The following is a 27,149-nucleotide window of genomic DNA, read 5'->3' on the forward strand; positions in this document are numbered from 1 at the left end:
ATTTCATCTTAAGCTGCTGCCAAGTGCGCTTCTCCCCGCGGGATTGCATCTAAATTAAATAAATTAATAGGCTACCATTCAAGCAGTTTCCCCGTGTAATATTATTGTGATTGCAACGGACTAGGCTACATTTAAACTTACGCATTGACCCGAGCAGCAGTGTTCTCCCACGCCATGTCCCTCTCCTTTGCTGCTGCAGTGGTGTTGCACTTTTTTAAAAAAAAAAACATGTTCAAACTCGCTTAACGCCAGGTGAAACTACTCCGAGTTGATCAAACTAACTCAAATCAGCTGTTCTGGAACCTAAAACTCAGAGTTTCCTATGTCAGAGTAGATCAACTCAGAGTTTGGGGTAAGACTCGGAGTTTGTTGAACCTGCTTCGTGAAACGGACCCCAGGAAGCATGTTTTATTTTTGACAAATTTGTGATTGAGGAATGTTTAAGCCATGCTTAAATTGATAAAATAAAATAAATTAAACATTACCAGCACTTTCTGTGATGTAGCTTGCTTCTAGTATGCCTGTTTATCATAGGATATCTTTAAAATTGGTCTTTTTCATTCAGTAGTAGCCTAATAACAGGGTGTGGGAGAAGAATCACCTTTTTTTCCAGTTCCCGCATATTTAGCATCTTTTCGCATATTTCACAACTATTTGCATACTTTGAAACTTCCCGCAATTTCACCGCATAAAATGACATAAAACCCCCGCATATTTAATCGCATAATCAAGGATTTTAGCCCACGGAATCAAGGATTGTTGGCCGGGTGTTTCTGGAGGGTCTAACCTTGTAATCACAACTTGCAAAATTCCAAAGGTTATTACTGAGTTATTACTGATTTTAATGTTTTGTGTGCTGCGAAACATGAAGTCAAATGTACTATCAGTCAGTGCGTTTGTGTTAACTGTGGAAAATCCAATGACTACAGGAAACTTCAATCATGGCACTGTTTGATTTAAAAGAGACTGAACACTTCCAAGTACTTGTTTGTCATTATCAAGTTGTTAAAGCAGTTATTCTCATATGACCTAAGAGTACAAGCTGAACACGGCTCTTTTCCTGTCGCACTGTATTTTGCTCACCTGCTCCAATCAGGCCGGAGGATGTGGATGGTCGCTCTGCCTCTGCACCAGGCCCTGAGTCTTGACTGGTTGCCTGTTGCTGGGTAGGCTGGACAAAAGCTGTGGCTTGCAAGCTGGTTGGCTGTGTCATTGGTGTGTTCACCAGACTGGAGCTGGTGGAGTGCACTGAACCGGCAACACTGATCAGCGCTGGAAAGAGCGACACTGGATTATACACATCATTTACAGTGCATTCAGAAAATTTTCAGACCCCCTTCACTTTTTTCACTTTTGTTATGTTGCAGCCTGATGCTACAATCTTTTAAATTCGTTTTCTGAATACCTGGGTAATATTTTATACATATTAAAAAAACAAAAAAAACAATAGTTTATGAAAATAGCTTTTTACCAGAGTTTGGAGAACAATTGAACTTAGTTTGTGAAGGAGAAAACTGGATGTTTGGTTAATTCATTTTCCCCCTTATTTATATTTTATTAGTGAATTTTAATTTGATTGCCATCTGGAAATACATACATTATACTGAAGTGTCTCAAGTGCACTAACAGTATATATGTGAATAATTTCCTGATATTATAATAAGTAGACTTGTGATGACTTTTTTATTTATTCATTTAGTATTCTTATATATATATATATATATATATATATGTGTGTGTGTGTGTGTGTGTGTGTGTGTGGGTGTGTGTGTGTTTTTCTTTCTTATACGGTGCATTCAGAAAGTATTCAGACCCCCTTCACTTTTTCACTTTTGTTATGTTGCAGCCTGATGCTACAATCGTTTCAATTCATTTTTTGTCTCATTCATCTACACTCAGTACCCCCAAATGACAAGATGCAGTACGCCAAGAATAACAGGATGTTCTATTACATCTAGTCAGATTTTGCAGTATGCATGTCAGCATGCTTCTCTGGCCATTCTGACCCACAATCCTTTGCGCAGCACAAGTTAGGTCGCACTGACTGAGCTGCGTGTACAAGCCACACCCACATACGGAAGACAACACGACACACATGTTGCATGTCAGTGACAGCAGCAGCGACAGAAAGACAGAAGATCAGAAATATGACAGACGACAGCGCAGTATGAAACAGCACTAGCATTTTGACAACAACATTCAAATGTGGCGCTACGGACGGCGGCGGAAGTGAGCAAGATGGTCAGAGTTCAGGGATGATGTATGTAGTGTGTCCCAATAGTATGCATACATATGGATACTGCATATAATATAACACTACATGCTTTGTAAGGGCAGCTGTAGTACATACTAAAAGTAAAAAGTAGAAGTATGTGATTTGGAACACAGCCACGAACTGCCTTTAGAGCTCAGAGACAGCAGTGTTGCAAGGCACAGATCTGGGGAAGGCTACAAAAAAAAATTCTGCTGCACTGAAGGTTCCCAAGAGCACAGTGACCTCCATCATTCTCAAATGGAAGAAGTTTGGCACAACCAGGACTCTTCCAAGAGCTGGTCACCCGGCCAAACTGAGCAATCGTGAGAGAAAGGTCTTAGTGTCAAAAAGGTTACCAAGAACCCGATGGTCACTCTGACTGAGCTCCAGAGATCCTGTGTGGAGATGGGACAAAGTTCCAGAAGGACAACCATCACTGTGGCCCTCCATCGATCTGGGCTTTATGGCAGAGTGGCTAGACGGAAGCCTCTCCTCAGTGCAAAACACATGAAAGCCCACTTGGAGTTTGACTCTCAGACTGTGAGAAACAAGATTCTCTGGTTTGATGAAACCAAGATTGAACTGTTTGGCCTCAATTCCAAACGTTATGTCTGGAGCCCAAGGTCCTTTCTGTGTGGAGTTTGCATGTTCTCCCCGTGTCTGCGTGGGTTTCCTCCGGGCACTCCGGTTTCCTCCCACCGTCCAAAGACATGCAGGTTAGGTGAGGTGTGACTGTGTGTGTGAATGTCAGTGTTTGTCTGTCTGCCCTGCGATGGACTGGCGACCTGTCCAGGGTGTTTCACTGCCTTCGCCCTATGAGCACTGGGATAGGCTCCAGCACCCCCCCCGCGACCCTAGTGAGGATAAGCGGTTTAGAAGATGAATGAAGGAATGAGGAAAGCAGGCACCGCTCATCACCTGCCCAGTACCATCCCAACAGTGAAGGTGGCAGCATCAGGCTGTGGGGCTGTTTTTCAGCAGCAGGGACTGGGAGAGTGGTCAGGGTTGAGGGAAAGCTGAATGGAGCAAAGTCCAGAGATATCCTCAATGAAAGCCTGTTCCACAGCACTCAGGACCTCAGACTGGGATGAAGGTTCACCTTTCAACATGACAGTGACCCTAAGCACACAGCCAAGACAACACAGGAGTGGCTTAGGGACAACTCTGTGAATGTCCTAGAGTGGCCCAGCCAGAGCCCTGACTTGAACCCTATCTATCATCTCTGGAGAGATCCTCCTCCAGAGGATTTGCAAAGAAGAATGGAAGAAAATCCCCCAGTCCAGGTGTTAACAGCTTGTTGTGTCATACCCAAAAAGACTGGAGGCTGTAATTGCTGCCAAAGGGGCTTCAACTAAGCACTGAGTAAAGGGTCTGAATATGTATGCCAATGTGATTTTTCAGTATTTTCTTTTTAATAAATTTATTAAAAAAATATATATATATAAAAAGTTTTCACCTTGTCATTATGGGGTACTGAGTGTAGATTAATGAGAGAAAAAATGAATTGTGAAGTGAAGAAAGTGAAGGGGGCCTGAATATTTTCTGAATGCACTATATATGGTATTTCTGGACTATTAAGGGTGGAAAGGTGGGAGGGTGAGGGTGAGAGATTGATTCAGCATAAGATAGAAATTCTTTTTCCTCACAATAATCAGCAATTCCCTGATACATAAGAAAATCCTTTTTATTTACATTTTTGTCACTTCACCGTCACAAGTAAAAACTGAAGCCAAAAGGGATGTGGATAGATTATATTGAAAATATGAAAAAAAGCCAGTACTACTTAGTACTTATGTTCATAATTTCCTTTTATAATACAGTCAAAGAGGTTGCTCTATTTTAAGCATAGGGCTATATGAAAATTTCATGTCCTGATTAGCCTGACCAAAAGAATTGCGATTCATAGTATTATCCTGATAATCATCAAAATATGCTTAAAGCTCTTTAAATGGTACTAAAACATACTGGAATCACTTTACCTAACATTTTGTTTAGAATAAATATTTTTACAAAAGCCTTGAGACATGGTGACAGGCTTAGAATTCTGGAATTACTGGAAAGATGTGTGCTCCCCCTTGTGGCGACTGGTGAGTACATTAGCAAGCTGGGCAGCTTTTTTAAATCATTCATGTGACTTGGTTACTCACGATTGTCCTGATTTATTATCCTGATCTGAGATACTTTTTTTTTTAATTATTATTATTAAACTGCAGTGCTTAAGTAAAATGTGGAAAAGGACACTTTGATTTGTCACACAATTTCTTTTCACAATACACCTTTTTCACAGCAGGCATTTTGACATGAAATAGCAGGTAAACACAGGTGTTACTGGTTACATTATTTACAGTTCTGTGCTGTTTAGGTCTAATAGAGCCAGGGTCCTGGTGCTGTTCATGCTGGCTCACACAAAGACTCTGACGCACTTCAATGGAGCAAATTATTAGATTATTAATCTCATTAGTAACACCTGTATTTACACTGCTCTTTTATCTTTTCTCTCTTTCTCTCTCTCTCTTTCTCACTCTCACTCTCTCACTCACCCTCTTGGCTGTCTGTCTGTGTGGTTGGCATGACAGTAGCAGTGGGCGTTGGCATGGAGACAGTTGCTGGGGTAACCATGGGCCGGATGCTGGCACGGGGTGTGGCCTTGTTACCAGGGGAAGGGCTTGGCTTGCTGCTCGGAGAGGGCGTGCTCGGGGTGGGCCGGATGTTGGCCGTGGGAGGGTCTGACAGACTGGAGCTGACAGAAGCAGAATCAAGAGTTAGACTGATAGCAGGATATCCTGACTACTACTCTGGTATTTGTCTACATCAGGCTCTTTTCATAGGCAGCTAGTTCTACTAGTTTCTCCTGTCTTTTCTTCTTTTTTCTTGTGCTAATTAGGATAGCAGATGAACTGTTTATTTAAACTATGTGTATACTGTAAGTGTGTTTTCAAAGCCATCAATCTTTTCATTTGACTGACATGCTGTGTGTTAGCCCTCAGCCTGAAAAAGCTCAGTATGGTCAATTTACTTAAAGACAGAATGAATAGGATTTTCCTAAAAACAGTATATAGATTCATACACAAGTAATCCCACTCAATCATCACTTAGGTAGGTCGAATAACAGGGCGTGGTGCCAGATTGACAGCACCACATTCAATAGGAGGCTACAAAAATTGCAAACATGGACTATGGAAAAAGGAAATCTAGCAGGAAGAGCGCCAAGCAGACAAAGCTTGTTCCACAACAAAAGTGAAGCTGGGGTTAACTTTCATCCACTGGTGAGCACTGAGGGAGAAGATGGGGATGAAGAGTGACACACTGCTGGTCTGTTTCCTGTTGGACCGGTAGAGGCCGGTGGGCCAATTTTCCTAGGACAGCGACAGAATGTTTCACATCTTGGGCAGTTTTTTCATTCCGTTGCCATTCCAGGGAAGAAAAACTCCTGGCCATTAGCTTAGCCGGGAGAAGGGACCAACTTTGAATGTTGTGTTGACAAACAGCAATGATAAATCCTACTCATTCTGCCTTTAAATTTGCTCACAACCTCACTTTTCCATGTTCTGGCCCTCCATGTGTTTATTTTGCTCATACATGGATTCTGGGCGGAGAGCAGCCTAAGGGAATTCAGTATTCAGAATACAGAAGTTTTTTTTGGTAACTTTACAGTAATATTGTTGTAATTTAATTTAAACATATACTTATATCAATTATACATAATTTTCTTGTATTTGTTAAAACACTTTTATGCAAATTTCCTGGTAATGTTTTACTAACTTGCAAATTTTTGCTAAATATAAAAAAAATATGTATTTTTGGGGGGGCTAATTTTTTTTGTATTTTCTGGTCATTTTCTTTTAAGTTTTTACTTACACTTACACATAAAATACTTGCAATTTTATGTGTAATTTCTTGCTAATTTGCATTTTCCCCGTATGTTTTTGAAAGAAATCAAGTAAATTTGTTCATGTTTAAAAGGGTTGAATGCTTGTGAAAGGGGTCTGAGTGCAGCTTTTCACAATTTAGCCAAAGGAAATCTGACGTCAATCCAGCATTATCGATATGACTTCTAAATATGTATTTTTTAATTACAAGAGAGGCATTTCATTTTTTTCTGGCAAATTTTCTGGTAATCTTTTTTGCTCTTTTTTTAATGTGTGTGTGTGTGTCTGTGTTACCTTCCTCTGTCTTGGGCAGGATTTTTCAGAGATATCTGCCTCTGGTCTGCTGATCTGGGCTGATCACCCACCTACACACACAAACAAATATGTTATATATATTTTGGAATTCTCACCACTGGAAAATGTAACAGACTGACACTATCACAGTTAGGAGCAATGATATTGCATATTTAGAGAAAAGATGTTGAGCAGCAAAATTTTGTTTTCAGCCTTCCATTTTTGGTTTGGTTTTTAAGGTCATGAGTCTTGAAAATTAAATGGTCAACCTGTACAACAGGTCCACTGGAAATATTTTAACTGGTACTGGTACTAACTAGTTTAACAGAATATTCACCAGCATCCATGCTAAAAATACACATCGCTTTTAACTCTAGTAGCAAAACACCCTCTATTCCAGGTTTGGGGTGTTTAATTATGCAGTCCTATTGTAATCAAAATGAGTTGAAACCTCTGTCAAACCATTGCTGATGACCAGAAAAAAGGTGCACACTTCAAAGGCTCTTTGTGTTGGGAGAAATAAATACCGTCAAACACAATCATACCAGAAAACTTAAAACAATTAAAATAAAAAAAAATAAACAACAAGTTTATAACTTTAAAAAAGCCTTGTGAAATGAAAAGGAAACTGAATGCAGTCTTGGTGCGTTTTTACACGTGGTCCCTTTGTTGTGGTTTGAATAAAGTAAATAGAGTAGAATAAAACAGTTGATACTTTGTGGCACTGTTCATTTGGTTCAGTTTGGTCTGGCATGAGGTGGAATGGTGGTGCAATAATTATTGCTATTGTCTAACAGCAAGAAGGTCTGTTCTCTCAGGGCTGCCTCACACTGCCTTCTGTGTCCCCTACCTGTGGTGTCTGCTGTGCTCTGTATCTGACTGACTGCCATGATTTCTGCACTGTCTTGTATGCAAAAACAGTACAATAAATAACATATAGAAATATGAATTGATGAATCAATTGTTTGTTGCCTGCCCCAATTGTTTGTTGCCTGCCTGAGCATGAAAGGTGCAATGCATTTCCTCTTGCAATAATGTAACCGGGGAAACTCCTGTACTCTTGCTAATTAAAAACTTCCTAGCAGGCAGGAGAGCCGCACGCACAGGAGACTCAGTTAGCTATCATCTGGCAATGACTGTGTTGACTGAGTCTGGCTGGGATGACTGTACTTGAGATCTTTCACTGATAAAAAAAAAAAAAAAATCCCCAAATTCCCTTCTAAAAAATTAAATAAAGAGATAGAGATTTTTGTTAAGGGGTGAAATAAAACTTGCATATAAGTTTTATGTGGCATGATGGCTGTACCTTAGAGGCACTCTGGTCCTGAGCCTCCTCTCGACAGTCAGAGTGTGTTTGTGTCTCTCTCATCTCCTTGAGCTCTCTGTCCAGTCGGAGAAGTCGACCTTCATACTGAGACTTGAGGGCGTTCAGTCTCACCTCCTGTTCCTCCTTACACTGCTTCAGCTCCTCTATCTCTTGACAGAGCTGCTCCTTTGCACCTGAAGGCCAGGGCAAGACAAGCAAGTCACAAATTACAAACACTCCATCTTTTTCCTTTTTTGAGATTTTTGCCCCATGTTTGTAATTGCCAATGAATACAGAGATTAAGTCACAGGCAACATATTGTGCCTGTGTGCTGTGTTCAGGTGCCTTTGACAAGGACCACTAGTGGCTGATTGGGCACAAAATGTCAGCAGTAACTTACTATTTAGTTGATTGATTTTGGTCTTGGCTCCGAGGAAAGCCTTCTTGGTCTTTTCTTCTTTGTCAGCCATCTGCTGCCTGAGCTGCTCCTCTCTGTTGCTGCTGTCTGACAGCTGCAGCACAACACCACCAACATAATTCATTTTAATCTGCTTCACATTATTTAACCTTTATCCTGGATAATTCCTTGAACTAAATTCTGCTTAAGGCTGCACAAGCAATTTTTAATTTTTAATGATTTTGGCTTCAGGCGATCATGCATACCAGAAAATATAACAAATGATGTATTTATTTGTTTTTCAATTCAATTATATTTAAAGTTCAAGAGGATCCACTGTTAATAAAGTTCAGTTTCTTAAGAAGTTTTTTTTTTTTTTTTATAGTTGTGATTTTATTTTTAGCCATAATTGTGCAACCCTAATGCAGGTTGTTTTTTTCTTCAGAACAAGAACAAGAATGTGCTTTAACACATACAGGAGAGAAAATGTGGCTTTCACATGTGGAAAATAATTAATGACAGTGGGTAAAATCCGAATCAGTCACAATTTACTGTTAACAGGCAAAAATGGAAGACAGCATTTGGACAACAGTAATGAATAAACATTTGATGTACCTCCTGTCTGAGTTTAGCCAGCTCCTCCTGTAGTGCCTGGTTAGTGTCACCAGCAACGTTAACACTGCTGGACTGGACAGACAGGGAGCTCTGGCTGGCTTCGTTAGCCTGGTTAGCTTCAGTGAGCTGCTCCTGCAAGCGCCTGTTCTCTGCTTCACACTCACCAACAGTCTGTCACAGATGGATGAGGTAGAAAAAAATAGATTAATAAAATACAGATGAATAGAATATTAGAAGGCATGAGGGGATGGGGGAGTGTAAATAAGGGAAGGATGGAAGAATAAGAACAGAATTAGGAAGAGAGGAGTGAAGAAAGATGAGTTTACAATTTATTTGTGATGTAGCTTCAGTGTAGCACTGCAACCAACAAACAGAATATGTTTGTGTCATTGTCATACAATATAGAGAAAGACTTTTTCTACCCTTTAAGCTACCTATGGGGCTGTTGAAAGGAAAATCAGAGTTCAACAGTCAGCAAGATTCAAACATTAGTGTGGAAGATAAAAGAATGAAGTGCAGAGTTTACCTTCTGAAGGCTGTCCAGCTGGCCTTGCAGCTCAGCCACCTGTTTGGAGGGAACAATGGATAGAGATGCACTAGTTATTTGTTATTAGTTTTATTGCAGGACATTAAATATCTAGTTTAAACATCAGGAATCAACCAAAGTCTTCTACAGTGACAGAGGAAAGACAAAGTAGATATAGACAAAAGCCACCTCACCTTGCTTTCTGACTGGCTAAGAGAAGTCTTAAGGGTGTTGACTTCCTGGTTGTAGCTCTGCTGACTGGTTAGTTGGGTCTGTTGTAGTTCTTTTTGATTGGTGAGGTTCTGCTGAAGGGTTTCTTTAGCCTGCTGGAGCTCTCTCTGGAGTTGCTGAATCTGATTCTGACGGGCCTGGGCTTGAGACTGTGATGATTTTAACTGGTTCTGTAACTACAAATGACAAGTCAGCAGATTAGACTGGTTAATGTCGACCTGCTGCTTCTAATGAACCACAGACTGGCACTGGGTGAATTTTTTTGGATCCTATGGTACATATTGATTCAGTTACACGCTGACCCTGAATCGATAGTTTGTCCTTAATTTAAATCAAATTTTAAAAAATGAATTAAAAATTTTCAATTAAATACAATTTGATTAAATTAAATTAAAATACATATGCTTTATCGAAATATGAAGAAAATACATTCAGAACTGTGTTTGGGGAACCCTGCCGATTCCCATCCCTACCTGCAGTAGCAAACTATGGTTGTTCCTACTTCTCACACTTAACACAGAAGAACACTTACATTTGAGTTTATGTTTAATAACAAACCTTGCAGTATCCAGAAAAAAAGAAAAATTCAGTAAGCAGTTCATGTTCATGGTATTTAAAGAGCTGTGTCTGTGTGTCCGGTGCAGTTTTTCCACGCAGCCTTCAGTACCTGCTGCATGTGGTTCTTGGATTGCTGAAGGTCTTTTTGACTCTGGGTCTGATGCTGCTGGAGTTGTGTTTGGCTCTGGCTCAACTGGGACTGGACCTACAGAACCAACAAACCAGTTCAAAAGTTGACATGAATGTCAACTGAACAAATCCATGAAGTAATTGTTGCATTTTCCCTCACTTAGAAAATGGCCAGACCATAGACAGACTAAGTTAGGTTAAGCTGCAGTACCTGTGTTAGCTGGTTCTCCATCTGGGACAGCTGATTTTGGACATCCTGAAACTGTTCCTTGGTCTGCTGGTTTTCCTTTTGAGCCGCCTCCAACTCCTGCTGGCACTTCTGGGCCTGATGAAAAAATAAATCAATAGGCAGTTTCCTGACAAGCCCAACACAAAATTAAAACTTATTTAGGGAAATTTAAAATTACACAGAAAGTACAGGATAGCCGACATAATAAAACTTGAGGCTCAACCAAAAACATCATCCACAGCAATGCCATGAAAACTTCTGTTTCAGATTTTGTTTTCAGGTAGTTCAATCAAAAAATTAGAAAAACAAAAAAGGGGGTGTGGTATATCACAATAAGTAACAGGACTTCACAATGGATTAACATCACACCAACTGGGCCATTCCCACTTCAGTACAATTTCTCCAAAGGGGACCTTGTGGGATGTTGTCTGACTTGCTGTGTAACTGCTGACAAGTTAACTGATAGACAACCACGCCCAGTTGTGGTTGTGCTCTTTGGTACATATTATATCAGAGGTATGAGCTCTACTGACTCTCTGTTGCTCCTGATCAAAGATGGGAGTAGGATGCACCACTGTTGGGGAAAAACATGTTTACTTGTTCAGGTAAGGTTCTCTAAAGTCAGTAAGAGTTTTCTAAAGATACTTCTCCTGCTCACCTCCTCCTGTTTTCTCTGCACCTCCTCTTTACACCTGCTCAGTTCCTCTCTGGCTTTGCTGAGCTCTTCCTGGGCCTGACTGAGCTCCTGCTGCGCCTCCTTGCTCGGTCCGGCTTCAGTTCCTGATCTAGCTGCTGTTTCTGCCACCAGCTGAGAAAACAGACACACACATGAACACAATAAAATATAGTTCTGAATGAAAACATTGCTATGAGCTGCTCACATCATATCTAAACTATGACTCTGTATCAGTCAGGCTGCTCACTTACTGGCTGCCACTGCTCTACATCTTGACTGAGTTCTTTGTTAAGTACCCTAGTGTTAGTTAATGCTGTGAGGTCATCATAAACAAACAAACACACAATAAATCATACACTGCATATATTAGTGAGAAAAAACTGTTTTATTAGCCCTTGGCATGTCAGCCAAAAACTTCTTGTTTGGTAGTTAGCCAAAAATATCATTATTAGCAATGTGCTTCAAAAACCCACAATGAATCAGCCAACTGTTCATCCATTTAGTAAAAAATTAGTTTGCAAACCAACCAGTGAACCAAGCCAGGCACAGTCCCACCTTGTCATGCTGGGCTTTCAGCTCCTCGTACTGGGTCTTGTAGCGCCGTCCGATCTTCTTGACCTGGGTGATGGTCTTATTCTTTTCCACAAGGTCATTCGATTTTGTTTCCAGGTCTTTCTTCGCCATGTCTCTCTCTGAGGTCAGTCGGGCCACAGAGTCTTTGAGGGCTTGTAGCTGAGACTGGGCCGAGTTACTGCTGGCACTGGATCTGATCAGCACATGGGAATAAAAATGATAAATTTACGTAGATTCTCTTATACTAAAGTTTTAATATAATTAAAAAAAAAAAAAAATACCATTTTTAGGCAAACTCAGTTCAATCTGCCACTGATCATGATCGACCAATAGATGTCCCAATGGGTTGTTTCAGATGTCCAGTCACATTACAATGCAGACTTACATTTGTTATTTAGTCTCACTGAACACTGTCTTTATTTTCTAATGAAGAGAAGGCCTGTTGCTTCTTCCAGCAGCCTTTTTTGTTAATTTTCAGAGATAGTTTCAGTGTGGCTTGATTGTTGATTATTCTTTCATTTGAATATCTGGTTAAAATCTGTAAAGTGAGTGGTGATACAAACCCTAAAAAAATTGGCGATAATGTTTATTTTATTTCTCAAGTCAACCACTAGAATCAGTCAAGTTCCTGAATCCCTTTACCAACTGAAACTGAGGCTGGGTCAAAATGAAATTTGGTCCCAAGGAGAAGAAAACATAGTATTCCATAATTAGCGGTCTGTATTGCGGATGAGTCTGATCTTCACAGAACTTTTGACTAAAGTTGACTAATGTTTCACCTAAATATGGCTGAGACAATACGCTTATCTCCTGATTTGCTACTGTCATGATACTTGGGTGCCAATTCAATATGTATTGCGATTCTTAAGTATTGTGATTTGATATTATATGATTTATTGTCATTTTTGTTTTTTTTTTAATTATCCTCTGATTTGTGGCTGTAAAGTTTGATGAGACTGTGATTATCCTAGAGGTCAAAATAGGTCATTTTATACAGTGACAGCAAGTTTCAAAAAAATTGTCTCACAACAATGAAATGTCTACTACGGGGGCTAACATCATCAAACATGAACCAAATGTCGCTCACTGAATCCACAAAAGTCGCAGCTTTTCAGTCAAATGCAATTTATGCAACTCCAAGACTGAGAAATACATTGTTTGGCAAAGGCAAAAACAACACATTTGCACTGCATGGTTTGTGCCCCAAAACTGCATGTAGTATTAGCGTAAGGTAATCATGTCTGCAAAGGGGACATTCATGGGTGCCCATAGAACCCATTTTCATAGATATCCTGAGCCCTGCCAGATTTTCCCTTGCCAAAATTTTGCTGTTATCACTGGACTGAGCAAATACTGCCGAGAAAGCATATTTACACCATCTTTATGTTAGCTCCAAAATGTAATAATAATAATAAGTATGCAGAATAGCAATATATGTCTTCTTTGCAGCAGACACATAACAACAACAACAACAACAATAAAATAAAATTTCAGAGGAAATTTTTAATGTGCCTGTTGCTCTGCACGCATAGTGGTTTGTGTAGTTGCCAATGTCTTTCTCAGAAAAACATTAAACTGTGCTGGGGATGGGATTTGAACCAGCGACCTACAAGCCCACAGGTCTACCCACTGAACCACACTAGCTGCATTGGTTTTGACAATCATGAATGTATTATTCATGTGAGGCTGTTATCACCAAATTGAGCAAAAGTTGTTGAGAAAGTAGATGTACACCTTCTTTATGTTAGCTCCAAAATGTGTGAAGGCACACAGATATAAAGTTCCTGTCTAACAGGTAGTGCGAAGGCATTACATCTGGCAAAAACATCAAAATGGCGCTGCCCGCTTTTCATGCTTCTATGGGCTGCTGTTGGCATCACATCGTTTCACGTTTAGTACTGCTGGATTCAGCCAAAAACACTGAAAAGATGAATGTCTCATATGTGCATGTCTGTTTGAATTGCGGCCTCTTGTAATGAAAAACTACCTTTTTTTGGGGGGATAAAAGTCTGTCTCACAGAATGTGTAGTAGAGTGGGGGAGGGCCACCTATTGTAGCAGGCTGCTAGTCTTCTTTAAATATAGTGTTTTGTTGTGCAAACTTAACCTTTGTTTTCTTCCACAGTACAACAGATATCAAGATGATGTTCTGCACACATAAAATTCCACTTGTGCTGACTGGTTTAAACTTCAAATGAAGTTTTTTGGGAAAAGTATGTGGTAGTTGTGAGGTCACGATTTCTGCAATTTTAACGTGTTGACAAATGTAAAAAAATAAAATGATTTGTGGAAAAAACACTATGGATTTGAGACAAAATTGGCACGCAGTATGGTATGGGAAACTATTGCCCCGATTTTCATGTAAATCAGACCAAGTATTCCCCAGATATAAATAAACAAGCATAACAGCACCCCCTACTGGCCGGTGGGCACCAAATTTTGCACAGACCCCCACCCCTACACTTAAAGCTTCATTTTGTTGCTGGTCAACTTGGCCAGCTCAATAGCTTGGCAGTTTTATGGTTAGCTCCATGTTGTGTCTGAGTGTTTGTTTGCATGGTGTGTATATGCTGTCTGTGTTTGTATTCTACCTGGCCAGTTCAGTCTTTAGTTTGCCAGTCTCTTCAACTAGCTGTGCGATGCGTCTCTGCTGAGCTTCTCTCTCACTGGCCAGTTTCTGTCGCTCCTCTATATTGCTGTCCTTCTGTTGGCTCACCAGTTGCTATAGATGCGCACACATACACATCCACCCACCCAACACACACACACACACACACACACACACACACACACACACACACACACACACACACACACACACACACACACACAAAAGTGAGTGAAAATGAATCCAGAAAATGAAAGAGATTCGATACACTTCAATCACAGCTGTAGATTACCTGTACTCTGGTCTGCAAGCGTTTGAGGTCATCCTCCAGGATCCTCTTATCAGCTTGCAGGGAGCCGTTCCTCTCAGACAGCTTGGCCAAAGAGTCCTGGAGAGGGCTGATGTCAACCTGGAGCTTCGTCACCTGATACAGACAGAGAAAGAAGGGGGGAATGTGTTCTTGTGAGCTTTGCATAAGCTCAAATATTGCACTTCCACCGAAGTGACAGTACAGTGTAGACAAGTGGATTTAGATGAAGATGGAGGGTAGCTCTAATATACCCTGTTCCCTGTTCTGCTCATATTTTTTTTTTAGTTTTCACCATGCTGCCAGAGCATATTTTGCATTGCAGGGTAACTAAACACCCTGTTTTAGCTAGTATGCACCTCTTTCACAGACTGAAAAATACATTCAAAGTTGGGGGAAAAAGTAGGTGGGTAGGGTTTGAGGTAGTTACCACAGCCAAGGCCCCGACCCCCATTGACACTGCAGTGGAGAGGTTGTGCAGTTGTTGATGAGGTGGGAAAATTATGAAACTTACATCATGTGTAATTTAGTGCTATGTAGCTGAACACTGCAAAATTCACTGATACTTCTTGGGTTCCTGTTTACAGCAGCAGCACACACGATACACTGAGGCTTAAAGTCCTGCCTATTCAACCACCTGGTTTTCAAATTATATGGTTTATAGTCAAACCCTCCTCTCAGAACCTGGATACCTTTTACCATCAGACACTTGATATTACCAATGGTGTGAATGTGAGACTAAATTAATGCTAACTCAATTAAAGAAACAGAAGCAAGTGTACAGTACAGGCCAAAAGTTTGGACACACCTTCTCATTCAATGCGTTTTCTTTATTTTCATGACTATTTACATTGTAGATTCTAACTGAAGGCATCAAAACTATGAATGAACACATGTGGAGTTATGTACTTAACAAAAAAAGGTGAAATAACTGAAAACATGTTTTATATTCTAGTTTCTTCAAAATAGCCACCCTTTGCTCTGATTACTGCTTTGCACACTCTTGGCATTCTCTCGATAGCTACTGTATGTGTAATTTTTGGTCTCACTTTAGCTTGTGCTTGCTGCAGCTCCTGCTCCATTTTATCTCTGTCCATTTTCAGCCTCCGGTTGGCCTCCTGGAGCGTGTTAATGTTATCCAACCGCTTTAACTGCTCCTCTTTCTCTGACAGAGTCTTCACTGTAGCCTGAATGAGAGAGGAAGGGAGAACAGACACCAAAGGTATTTAACTCAAGCTACTTTTGTTCCTTTAAGCCCAGAAGTTACCATCCATTATTTAGTTGTGTTCAGTGCAGTCCCACAGCGAAGTAATGGTTTTGCAAGATGCTGCTAACGAGCTAAAAATGATTTCAAAATGCACTGTAGAAGCACAGACAGCCACACTCCATGCCCAGATGAAAATAAGAAGCCCTACCTTTTTTAAGGTTCAGAGGGTGAAAGGGCATATCAAACAAACCAAGATGTTGACATCACCAATCAAAGATTAAATACAAGGGGTAGTTCTTTCTGAATAGAACAAGAGGACAGTGGGAGGTGGAAGGGTGCATTTACAGTAAAAACATCTTTCATTTGAGTGAGTGCTTGTTCATGCCCATCACCCCTATCTGTTCTATTTGAGATCAACTCTGGGTGTTTTCTCATCCCTCTACAGTGCTTCACATAAATGATAGTTTGTCCTTGTTAATGTACGGCCTACATATTAATTTTTAATATTAAATATCATTAGGTAAATCAAGCTGTTGTAGTCAGGTTTATTTGTGGTACTTTCAGTAATTTTTAGTTGTACTGTGCATGGTCTCCAAATATCCACCACCTTGACTTTGTATCTCTGGCAGGTTGTTAGCTCTTGCTCTTGGACTACTAGACTCTTTCTTCGCTAAACAGGTTAAGTTGACCAACGGGCCAAATGTTCCAAAACCTTGGTGTATTCTTTTAATATTTTCTTATCTACAATCCGTCCTTTCATTCCCACCTGCATCTTCGCTCTCTCTGTGTTCAGAACTTCCTGAAAGTCCTTCAGTTCTTTCTCCTGGTGTTCAACTCTCTGTCTATGGCGAAGAGCTTCTCCATCAGATGCCTCACACTGAGCGACAGCGATCTCCTTCTCACGGCGAACAAACCTACAACAGCCACACACACAACACATGACACAGATTCAGGTTGTCAAACTCAGTCCCAGCAAGGGCCACACTCAGAAATGAAAACTAAGGCAATGAGGCAAAACTTTCATGATCCTGGAAAGAAATGGATTGCGGTGTCCTCTATTTGCAAAAAAAGGTTTGCATTTCTTATGTCAGAACTGAAAGCACTCCTCACCAGTCTAGTGATACAGAGTAACCCTTAGTGCTGAAGGATTACCTGAGTATTTCCAGGAGCTGTTCAGTGGTCTTCCCTTCTTCACTGAAGGACACATTGAGCTGATGCTGCTGTTGTTGTTGTTGCTTTTGTTGTTCCTGACTCCTGGAGGCCATTTCATCCATTTGTTGGTGCAGGAGGGCATTCTGCTTCACCAACTCCTCAGAGCGACGACGCTGATTGGACACATCATCCTGGGGTAGGGACAGTCAGAATGCAACACTTAAGGCTCTATTTTAATGATCTAAGAGCCCTGGGTGCACAGAAGGGCACAAGTGCATTTGCTATTTGCACAACGGGGGCTCTGGACAGGAACATGACAACTACATTGGTTGGAAACTAGCAAAGGCACTTTCGTCACACTTGGTGCTGCGTTGCACTGGGTGTAAGACTGGGCCTAGAGACTGTATGACTAAGCTGTTATATTTGAGCAGTGGTTCTAAAGTAGGCCTTTTTGACCAATAAGGAACTGATTCTGTTCCTGTTTGTGAGGCTACTTCTGAACCATTTGAGTATCTTTAAATATTTCAAAGTAGGGACCATGGCAACAACAAGAGGGGGTGTCTCTTTAGTCCAGTAATTTTAGGCCAAAATTGGGGTCAACCTACCACTGGTGGAAAGTTTTGAAAATCACCTATACATGTGACCATGTAATACCAAAAAACACCCTTTTTAACACACAGGTGAAAGGGGTTCAAAATTTTACTTTCAGATATCACTATAAAAATTCACGATCGTAATCAAGTTGATTACACACACAAAGACAAGAAAAAAAGTCAATTACAAGTTCTTTGAATTATTCTGTTTACACATGCATATCACACATTATCTGATTTGATATGCGCTAATTGGAATAAATTCCAGAACAGATATTTAAACAGTGAATTAAAAGGTTACTATATATATAGTAACCTTGAATTAAAAGGTTACTATATAACAGTGAATATAGTAACCTTTTAATTCACTGTTTAAATATCTGTTCCTTATATTCCTTATTAGCGCGTATCAAATCAGATAGTCAGTTTAACACTTTAAACCCAGGAGCCCACAGGCGGCTCTCGAATCCACTTCACTCCTTCAAACCAAACCAGAGAATTTAAAAACTGATACTTTGGACTGTGAATATTTTCTCTCTCTCTCTCTGTAACATTCAGCTGCCAGACATCACAGCGGTATGGATTTCTATTCTGTGTTGCTTCACACGTAACTGTCAATCAACAGCCTAAATCATAAAAACAAAGTTCAAATGGAACAAGCAAATTTTTACTTGTGACACAAGTGAACAAGTAAAAACTAGCTTGTTCCACTGGCAAAATGTGTTTACTTGTTTCAAGTAAATTTTCACTTGAAACAAGTGAAAATTGTCTAAAGACAAGTAATTTCTGAGCTGATCATGTCTTATTTTAAGTGTAATGAGATATTTTGACTAGAAATAAGACATTTTTACTTGAAATAAGACAAATAATCTTGGTAAGATTTTGACTTTTTGCAGTGCAGGGTAGTTTCCAGTCTACTCTGTTAACATCTCTTTGCTCAACTCTTTGCCGTGATGCGTTTTGTTCACTTTTTCTGAAATTTTCTACTTTTCTTTCTCTCCACTTGCCATCCACTGTTTGTCCTCCTCATGCATTGTCTAAACTCCCCTCCTCTCTCCTCCTACCTTCAGCTGTCTCTCCAGTGCGGTCCAGGAAGCATTTTTCTCTTGCAGGAGGGAAGAGGTCTTGTTGAGATGTTCTTCCAGCTCTTTCTTCCTCTCTGCTTCGTGTTGAAGTTGTTTCTTCACCTCCTGCAAGGCCTCCACGTCAGCAGCATGCAGCATCAGCTCCCGTTCATATTTCGCCTGAGCTTCCATAGCTAGCTTAGTCTGGGAGGAGAGGACAGAGGTGTTTGTATGGAAGTTAATGGGCCTCATTTATCAATATGTTTGTAAGTTTACTGTAACTTTACTGAGAGCAAACACCACATTATGTGCGGTAACAATATGATTAATATTACAGAGTTACAAGTGTTATACTGTTTTCCATAATTTAACTAGAAAGCTGACTCCCATCTACACCTGGCTGACAAGGATGAGCTAAATTTCTTTAGAAAGATAGACTGTAAGTCCAAATCCTGTCCCTCTGTATCACTAAATAAGAGAGGTGAATACCAAGGGAGCTAGTGGCTCATTTCTACCTAAGTAGAGTTATATAAATTCTGTTCAATTCATGAATCCAAAAAGCCTCTTTTCTTTACAGCTGATTAATCCAACTACCTCCTCTTGGATTAGTTCACACTCTTGATCGTTCTAGACAACGGCAATATGATCATATTCTCAACAGTATTTCATCTGAATTATTGTCCAAGAGGTCAAACAAAAATGTTATGGAGAGGCAGCAGTGAATAAACAAAAACAAAAAGCAATCACAAATCACATTGTAGTATTATACAAATCATCAATAATCAGTAAATGGGACTTTCATAAATTACAAGTCCCCAGATAAAATGTGTTTTGCAAGCTAGAATTCTATTTGAGTGTCAAGTCAAGATGGTGTAAAGGAGAAGAGAGGAGTCAAAGAAAGTAAGCACTGAGTGCTTGAGCACTTTTGGGTACTTTTGGGTGATTAGTAGAACCCATGTTGGCTCCTTAGAGCTCAAAAGACAGTGCTGTGGTAAACAGCAGCCAGATGCATGCAGGCATCAGAGAGTTTGTGTTTAGGTGTATGTGTGTATGAACCTGCAGTAGACTGTCCTGTGTGGCCTTCTGCTCCTGTGTGACAGCAGCAGTGGCTCTCTCCAGTGCCTCTTGCTGGTCTGTCTGGCTGGACTTCAGGCTGCGCTTCAGCTCACACACCTGCACAACAGAGGAGGGAAGCGAAACACCTGAAGCTGTACTGTCAGTGGTGAACACTGCGACAGAATGAGAGGTAAGTGACAATGGCAGAACTTGAATGGAGTAGAATCCACTTTGTATAGTTTGTCATGGTCATCTACCTGGTACAGAATAAAATGTCAATTATAATTAGTTAGTTATGCTGAACATCTGAATCTCTGTTTCCTGTTGTGTTATACAAACGCTTATACACAACAGTCAAAACTCAGCTGAAGTCTGACATTAGCCACAAGGTACTGTATAAAAGTGTGTGTTAAATTTAACACCAGCTGAAATGCAAGACATCTTTCCACTTCCTGAGTACTTGCTGTAAAATGTCATCTCAGAGAGTCGGCGACTTGCCAGAAGCTGATTTATATGCAGTCTAATATAGCCTGGTACCATGGCAGTGGTGCATATGGTACTAGGCTGCAAATGGCCGCTACTCCGACCATCCTGGTATGGTGATTTGAATGGGAAAGACCATTCTACTCCATTTAAGTTCAGTGGTGACCATTTACTGGTGTGCATGACAATGGAAAGTTATTGCTATTGTAAAATCAAAAATGCTAATTTAATGCAACCTGTTGTAATGGCTAAAAATAAACGATAACTTAGATGTATTAATCATATCTTAAGATATCCTTTACTTATCAAGGATCAAGGTCCCACTGACATACAATATCTCTTCTTTCAGGGAGTCCTGGTCAAAAAGTGTAAGACCTACTAATGCCACATTAAAATCCACAGGTTCCATGTGTCACTACGGCAGTATGGAACAGATTTATGGCTGTGTGGGTCCAGTCTCTGGCCCATGAAGACACAGTGGACTAACAAGCAATCCAGGGTGTGTGAGTGTGTTATTGAGCTGTCTGATTCTTGCTAAAATGTGATTCACAATTTTTCTCTCTCAGAACTGAGATCACAATTGTCTCATACCATTCTTACTTTTTCAACAAAAATACTGATTGATGCTCAAGTAAAAAAATAGAAATTATGCAAATATGCAACCGAATTACGAGTCATTGTGCATCATCGTGCATCACCTCACCACCAGAATTTTCCTTTGTGTCGCTCTTTTTTTTTTTTTCTTTCTTTTGAAAAGTTTCTGGCTCTGACTTCTCCAAGTAGGCTGGCTAAGTTTCTGTTTCTGACTGCCTCCTTCTGGCTTGTTCTACATGTGCCATATCAAGTTGTTATGGTATCCAGGACTGACAGCAGAGCACTGTGAGTTAGAACAAACACTGAATGCCTTGTATGCAGGAATAATGAATTAATAGCGTGTTTTGCTTTACAGTGGGTACAGAAGTATGAATCAAGATAATGATTTTTTTTTTTAATTAACTGTGCAGCCCTAGTGTTAACAGACCAACCTGTTTCTCCACGGCATCAACAGCCTTCCTCCTCTCTTCCCGTTCCTGTTGTTTCTCCTTTTCCACCTCGATAATCCTCTTCTCCAGCTGCTTCTGCACATCCTCTGACTGCTTCAGTCGCACCTCCAGAGGGGAGCGTGCCTGAAGGACAAGGGGGTTTAGTGTTTGTGTGTGTGTGTGTGTGTGAGTGAGAGAGAGAGGGGCAGACAGACAGAGTACAGAGAAGTGAAAAAGAAGCAATAGCTATACCTGCTTCTCTTTCTTCAGACTGTCTTCCAGAGTCAGCACCACAGCTTTGTACTTCTCCACGGTAGTGTTAGCGTTCTTTAGCTGCTCTGCCAGTTCGCTTTTCTGCTCCTCAGCATCACACAGGCGACTTTTGACCTCTGCAAGCTCCTGATCTGCCTGGCTGGACTGCTGGGAAGCTGGCACCATTGGAGCTGAGAACGTGCACAGACACAAGCAGAGTTCAGAGAGATGATCCCACAACACCTGTAGGCAGTATTTAGCTTTGGGACCAAGAAATGCTCGAAAGTTACTTTATCACTGATGGTATGTCACTTAAATGTCCCAACTGATCTGAAATGTCTACATAACTACTGGTATGTTCATGTTATACTCGGAAGCTCCGACATGTGAGTCTTCAAGCTAGCTGTCAAAGAGCATTGCTTTTATTTGCTGTTCAGTCAAAAAATAACAACCAGGAATACGTACAAGGACACTGGGGAAAGGACAACTTGGCTCCTTCTTGACTTGCATTAAACAAGTTATGATAGTTTGTCCGGCTAACTACCAAGTATAATTTTTTCCGATTTGTCAAAAGCACATGAATGCTCCAGTCCTTTCCGTTACACTCAGAAATCCACAAAACAGAAAATGTCTCCAGATGAGAAAAGACCCTGCGGAAAACACTGTTTCATAGACTAAAAATATTCAGACTATATGAGAAGTTATTACTAGCTGCTTTCTGTTAAGTGAGGGCCAATTCATAGTTTGTGTGTCTGTGTGACATAAATACTCTAGATGGATCACTCTATGTTCCTGACAGATTGTTACACACTTTCACACAAACACAACATGCAGGAGCAAGGAAGCTAGCTCTACCAGCCAGCTGATGTTCATATCCATGTTATGGGACACATACTCTCACATCTCTGATCACACACACATCGGATCAGGAAATGCGCATGTGTGGACTGACACTCCTGTCTGTACAACCAGAACAGTTGTGCGGCTGCCCGCAGACACAACACATGGAAAGTATGTTAAAGTCTTAATACAAGCCTTCACATTCACAGAACTGCTGTCTACCTCTGAGTGGCGCTCTGAGACCCAAGATCCTAGTTGCTGGGGTGGTGGCACTGCTGGGGGTGGCTGTTGTGGTAATGGCTTCAGAGGAGGCAGAGCTTAACTGGACTTTCAGCACTGCCACCTGCTGTTCAGAACTACGCAACAGCTCCCTAGTCTTCTGCTGCAAGGTATTCTGGGTCTCCAGCTGCTTCTTAGCTTCTAACAATTGGGCCTGAAATGAAAATGCAAAGCAAGAGTAAATCACTAACTGCTAAACTATTGACTGTCCAGCTGTCAGAGAGGAATGAATGCACAGATAGATAAAAGACACAAGCAAAAGGTTACTGAGTAAGACAGAAAGACAGCAAAAACTAGGGACTGACCGATATGATATATAGGGCCAGTGTCTGAAATTGCAAATTGTGTTTATATACATAATGTGGGTTTAGCATTGGGAGATTGGACCGGTATGTCCCTATATTTAGTTAGGTTTTTTTTAACTTTGGTCTTCTAAAACATTTCAGAAACCCTTCACCACCAAATTGACCCATACCCTTTGACTGTTATTTTTGGCATTGCTCCAGACTTGAATTTGCCTAACGCAAAACTGAATGTGTTAGCTTTAACTTCTTTACTGGCTCGATGAGATATCATACTTCCCACTCTCAATGGGTTAGAGACATTATGTCCTGAATGAATCTAGAGAAAATGTGTTATCCTACCCAGGGAACAGAGAGTAAATTTTATAAAGTGTGGCGGCCCCTCTTGGCATTTTTTGAAAAACCTACTACAGTAATCTATTTTCTATTTTTTATTTATTTATTCTTGTTTCTGTTTTTTTTTTTTTTTTAACTTAATGTTTCTGTTACAACTGAGGTATATCATAGGTATTTTCTCTGTGCTGTCTGGTATTGTTTTAATTTCAAATTCATTTGTATATGGTTTAGAGCATGTCTTCTAACCAGTAAAAAGACCTTGGAAAGCATTGGGAGATTGTAAGGACATATGGGTGGTGGTTGACACAACATTCGTATAAGAAGTCCAAAAATTTGTCCCACATATGAGTCTGACCATCTATCCAAGCTGTGTCCCAGAACATATATAAACTTTTAGTGTGTGTATGAATATGCGTGTAATAAATATATACATACATCCATATCGCGTCCCAGGGCATGTCTCTGCTCTACCTCCCGGTCTAGTTTAGTCTTCATGGTAGCAAGCTCTGCCTCCAAATGCTCGATCTGGCTGTTCATTCGCTGGCGAGTCTCTGTCTCTGTACGCTCCATTGTCAGCTAAAAGGCCGACACAGATAACGGGACACAAAACAAGTTCAGTGAGGACAACACCAAACAACAAACGTGTGTTTGGGTTAATGCTGAAAGGTCTATTCAATGCCTTGATAACTATTAAGATCATGAAGTGGTGCTACTGTGAAGAGCACTGTTGCTGTTGCAGTTAAAGTCAAAGCACATAGTGTCTGGTATCAGTGTTTTTGAAGGCCAGCTATCACGGTTTTTCCCTAATTGTATTATTGTCTGGGTAGAGCAGCCTTTGAGATAGCATTCAGACCACTGGATACTAGGGGTGCACCGAAATTTCGGTAACGGAAAATTTTCGGCCGAAAATAGCAAAAAAAAAAAAACACACTTTCGGTTTTCGGTGGACCAGGTGAAAAGCAAGGCCGAAAATAGCGGCGTGTTTTGACGTTGCAATCAGTGAGTGACAGTGACAACAATCAAGATGTCGACGGTGTGGCAGTATTTCCGAGTGTCGGAGAATGACAGAAGAAAGGCCATTTGCGAAGTGTGTTCTGCTGAAGTATCTAGAGAGGGCCATTTGCTCTGTATCGTACTAAAGCAAAAATGCCCCCCTCCCTAGTCCCCTGCTGGCCTGCACTCACATTACTTAAACCCCAAACGCTGGCACTGCGCCCACCCAGACAGGTCTGCCAGATCTGACAGGTGAGCGGCACACACAGACTGCCATATATACCTTTCATCATAAGTCAACTTTTGTTTATACGTGGTTGCAGCAGCACAATGGACAGCGACACAGACAACGTGGTTGATTAGTGATTGCGCAACGTGGCCATTCGCTGGTAATCACGCTGCGCGCATTAACCGATTTTGCTTTGATGAGCAGTTTTTTTTTTTTTTTTTTTTTAAATTTATGCAATAGTAAAAAAAAATGGCTAAATAAATGAAAAACTGAACAACCGTTTTCGGTTTTTGGCTTTTGGTTTTCAGCCAAGTGTTTAATTTTTTTCGGTTTCAGTTTCGGCCACAAATTTTCATTTCGGTGCATCCCTACTGGATACTAAATCTGGCAACTGAAACTCAGCAGAACACAAACATATTCATGTGTACAATCTGATCAAAATGTCTGAGCAGAATCAATTCAGGTTATGGCCTTCATTTAGACCAGGGATTTTCAAACTTAGTCATGTTCTGGACTTGTAAGTTTTATTGGGCCATGGACCCCTGTCTGAAATTATTTCAGGGGCTCTGATAGGAAAATATATTTTGTTTGCATGAAGTATTTAATTGTTTAGATGCCAATCATGAAAACTGAAAAAATTAAAAGAGGTAGGATTATAATAGCACGCTAAAGTAATGACTTTTTTTTGTAGAAGGACAATTTCTAATTACTTAATTACCTCTTAAAAGGAGGTGATGGAAGTTATGTAATCGGCTGGTCTGCTGGTAAGAAAGATATCTCAAAAAGTTCTGAGGGGATGTATATGAATCTTTGTAGAAAGGTCGTGAGCCAAGAGTGAGCTGATTCAATTTTACCACCTATCAGGCAAAAGACACGACATGGGCCACGTTTGGTTAACTGACTTCATATGGGGGATAAGACACGTAAGTGGCATAGACTCCAATGTCAAAACAATGCTATAAAAAATGCTATTTCAAGAGTAGTATTGAATGAAATGGCAAACAGGTCACACTTTCGCAATTTCAAAGACTTCTTATGCGTTTATCATTGGTTTTCATAATATAAAGTATCAGATCAGTGATACTGGATTGATGTCAGATTTCTTCTTAACCCTTTGAAACTTAAGCCAAGTCTCCTGATTTCTTTAAAAAAAAAAAAAGTGGGAAAATGTGTTGAGCACATTAGCAAGAAATGACCCCAAATTCAGATAGAAATTAGTAAAAAGTCACAAGACAATATCCAGAAAATTATCAAAAAATGTATTTAACCCTTGTAAAGCCTTAAGGGTCAAAACGACCCAGGCGTCTTCGAGTCTTTTTTCCGGGGTCCTGTGGCACATTCGGGGCCCAGGCTGGGGGTCCGGGGGGCCTGGGGGGCCCAGGGGGCCCGGGGGCACTGGAAAAAAAGACTCGCAGACACTCGGGTCGTTTTGACCCCTTAAGGCTTTACGAGGGTTAAGGAAAAAAAAAAACTACCAGAAAATGATATATAAAAATACATAAAAATTCCAAAATAAACAAATAATAAATAAAATAATACTAATAACATTAATAAATGTCAGATCAGTGATGCTGTAATGGCATTAGAATTCTTGTGTTGACATGCTTGTGCCATAGACTGCTAGTTTAAGAAAGATCAAAACAATGACACATCTAAAGTCACTGACACCTAGCTGTTCAAGAATTACAGCACATTTTATTCACTGCATAAAATGAGGGGTATACTGATGTATTGTTAGAACAACAATACCTGTATGGTCTTGAGGTTTGTGAGCAGCAGGTTCTGGTTACGTTGCTCAGCCGCTATGGCTTCTTTTTCCTGGCTGAGGCGACTCTCTGCCTCCTTCAACATGTCCCGCTCTTTGGTCAAGTTCTCTACTCGCACCTACAAATAAATACAACAAAATAAAGGAGGGAATGATTATTAAAAATTAAAAATTTATGCTAAGGAACACTACATATTACTACTAACTACTAAATATTTTGAACGGCTTCGCATTCAGTAAATTTATTCTGTCAATTCATGAACATGAAAACTGCACTAATGTTAAACTGTAATGTTAAAGCATGATAATTGTCCAGAATTACAGGTGTTGTTTGTTAATTTATCTGTTTAACACAGAAAAAATGCAGTAATTTAACAAGAATCCAAGTTCTCGGATACACTGAGGAAAAGGGTTGGCTCTAATCTGCATCAATTATTGGGACTACAAAGTGTTGCAGTTTGGAATGCTGTCTCCTGTCTCACAGTCGAGGTAATACACTCTCATCTACTTTCCTATCTGTTAACATCTATCTTTCCATACCTCAAGCAGAGCCAGTTTTTCATTGGCCTGTTGCAGGTCCTGGTTCATGGTGTGAATGATGTCTTCGTGTTGTTGGGCTGTGGCTGTCATTTTGTGGTTCCTGTCCTGTAGTGCAGAGATCTCTCTACGGTAGGCTGAAGCTGTTTCATTGAGCATCTCATACCTGTCAGATAGAAGAAAAAAGACAGAAACCGCACACAGAGCACAAGAGTTATTTCAACGTGAAGGGGAAACCTGCTTTTCTCAAACTACTAAGGTGCCCTTGGATGGACTTTGCTGCATCTGACCTTAACTTTCAGTGAGCTAGCTACTAATTACAACTAAATGCATTGCGCTCTAATAAGATATTTTCATAAAATAAATGTCTGCTTTACAACTCTACATCACTCACTGATATAACCAGATTTGGGGTAAGAAGTTACTATGTTACTATGCGGCTATGTTGTCGCTGTTGAGGCTTGGTGT

The 27,149-nt window shown here is 40.4% G+C and overlaps 1 protein-coding gene across 7 annotated transcripts in view; it reads right to left on the reverse strand.

Moving 5' to 3' along the window:
• LOC115374976 (nucleoprotein TPR-like) overlaps positions 1-27,149 on the reverse strand; it is a 71,307-nt gene that overhangs the window by 14,856 nt on the left and 29,302 nt on the right. For 5 of the 7 annotated variants that reach the window (XM_030074171.1, XM_030074174.1, XM_030074177.1 and 2 more), the window contains exons 18-42: positions 26,685-26,847; positions 26,129-26,263; positions 23,593-23,733; positions 22,463-22,673; positions 21,401-21,591; positions 21,152-21,292; positions 19,644-19,760; positions 18,588-18,791; positions 16,931-17,121; positions 16,545-16,692; positions 15,621-15,758; positions 14,557-14,688; positions 14,248-14,378; positions 11,640-11,850; positions 11,067-11,216; positions 10,391-10,504; positions 10,160-10,255; positions 9,456-9,668; positions 9,262-9,300; positions 8,736-8,906; positions 8,124-8,235; positions 7,724-7,917; positions 6,418-6,488; positions 4,795-4,994; positions 1,084-1,287 (exon numbers count right to left, since the gene is read on the reverse strand). In XM_030074171.1, the coding sequence (XP_029930031.1) occupies positions 1,084-1,287; positions 4,795-4,994; positions 6,418-6,488; positions 7,724-7,917; positions 8,124-8,235; positions 8,736-8,906; positions 9,262-9,300; positions 9,456-9,668; positions 10,160-10,255; positions 10,391-10,504; positions 11,067-11,216; positions 11,640-11,850; positions 14,248-14,378; positions 14,557-14,688; positions 15,621-15,758; positions 16,545-16,692; positions 16,931-17,121; positions 18,588-18,791; positions 19,644-19,760; positions 21,152-21,292; positions 21,401-21,591; positions 22,463-22,673; positions 23,593-23,733; positions 26,129-26,263; positions 26,685-26,847 (3,818 nt within the window). The remainder of the gene's footprint in view (positions 1-1,083; positions 1,288-4,794; positions 4,995-6,417; positions 6,489-7,723; positions 7,918-8,123; positions 8,236-8,735; positions 8,907-9,261; positions 9,301-9,455; positions 9,669-10,159; positions 10,256-10,390; positions 10,505-11,066; positions 11,217-11,639; positions 11,851-14,247; positions 14,379-14,556; positions 14,689-15,620; positions 15,759-16,544; positions 16,693-16,930; positions 17,122-18,587; positions 18,792-19,643; positions 19,761-21,151; positions 21,293-21,400; positions 21,592-22,462; positions 22,674-23,592; positions 23,734-26,128; positions 26,264-26,684; positions 26,848-27,149) is intronic. The other 2 variants (XM_030074178.1, XM_030074175.1) reach the window with 1 other exon arrangement.

Source organism: Myripristis murdjan, chromosome 17 (genome assembly GCF_902150065.1).
Source record: "Myripristis murdjan chromosome 17, fMyrMur1.1, whole genome shotgun sequence".
Taxonomy (NCBI): domain Eukaryota; kingdom Metazoa; phylum Chordata; class Actinopteri; order Holocentriformes; family Holocentridae; genus Myripristis; species Myripristis murdjan.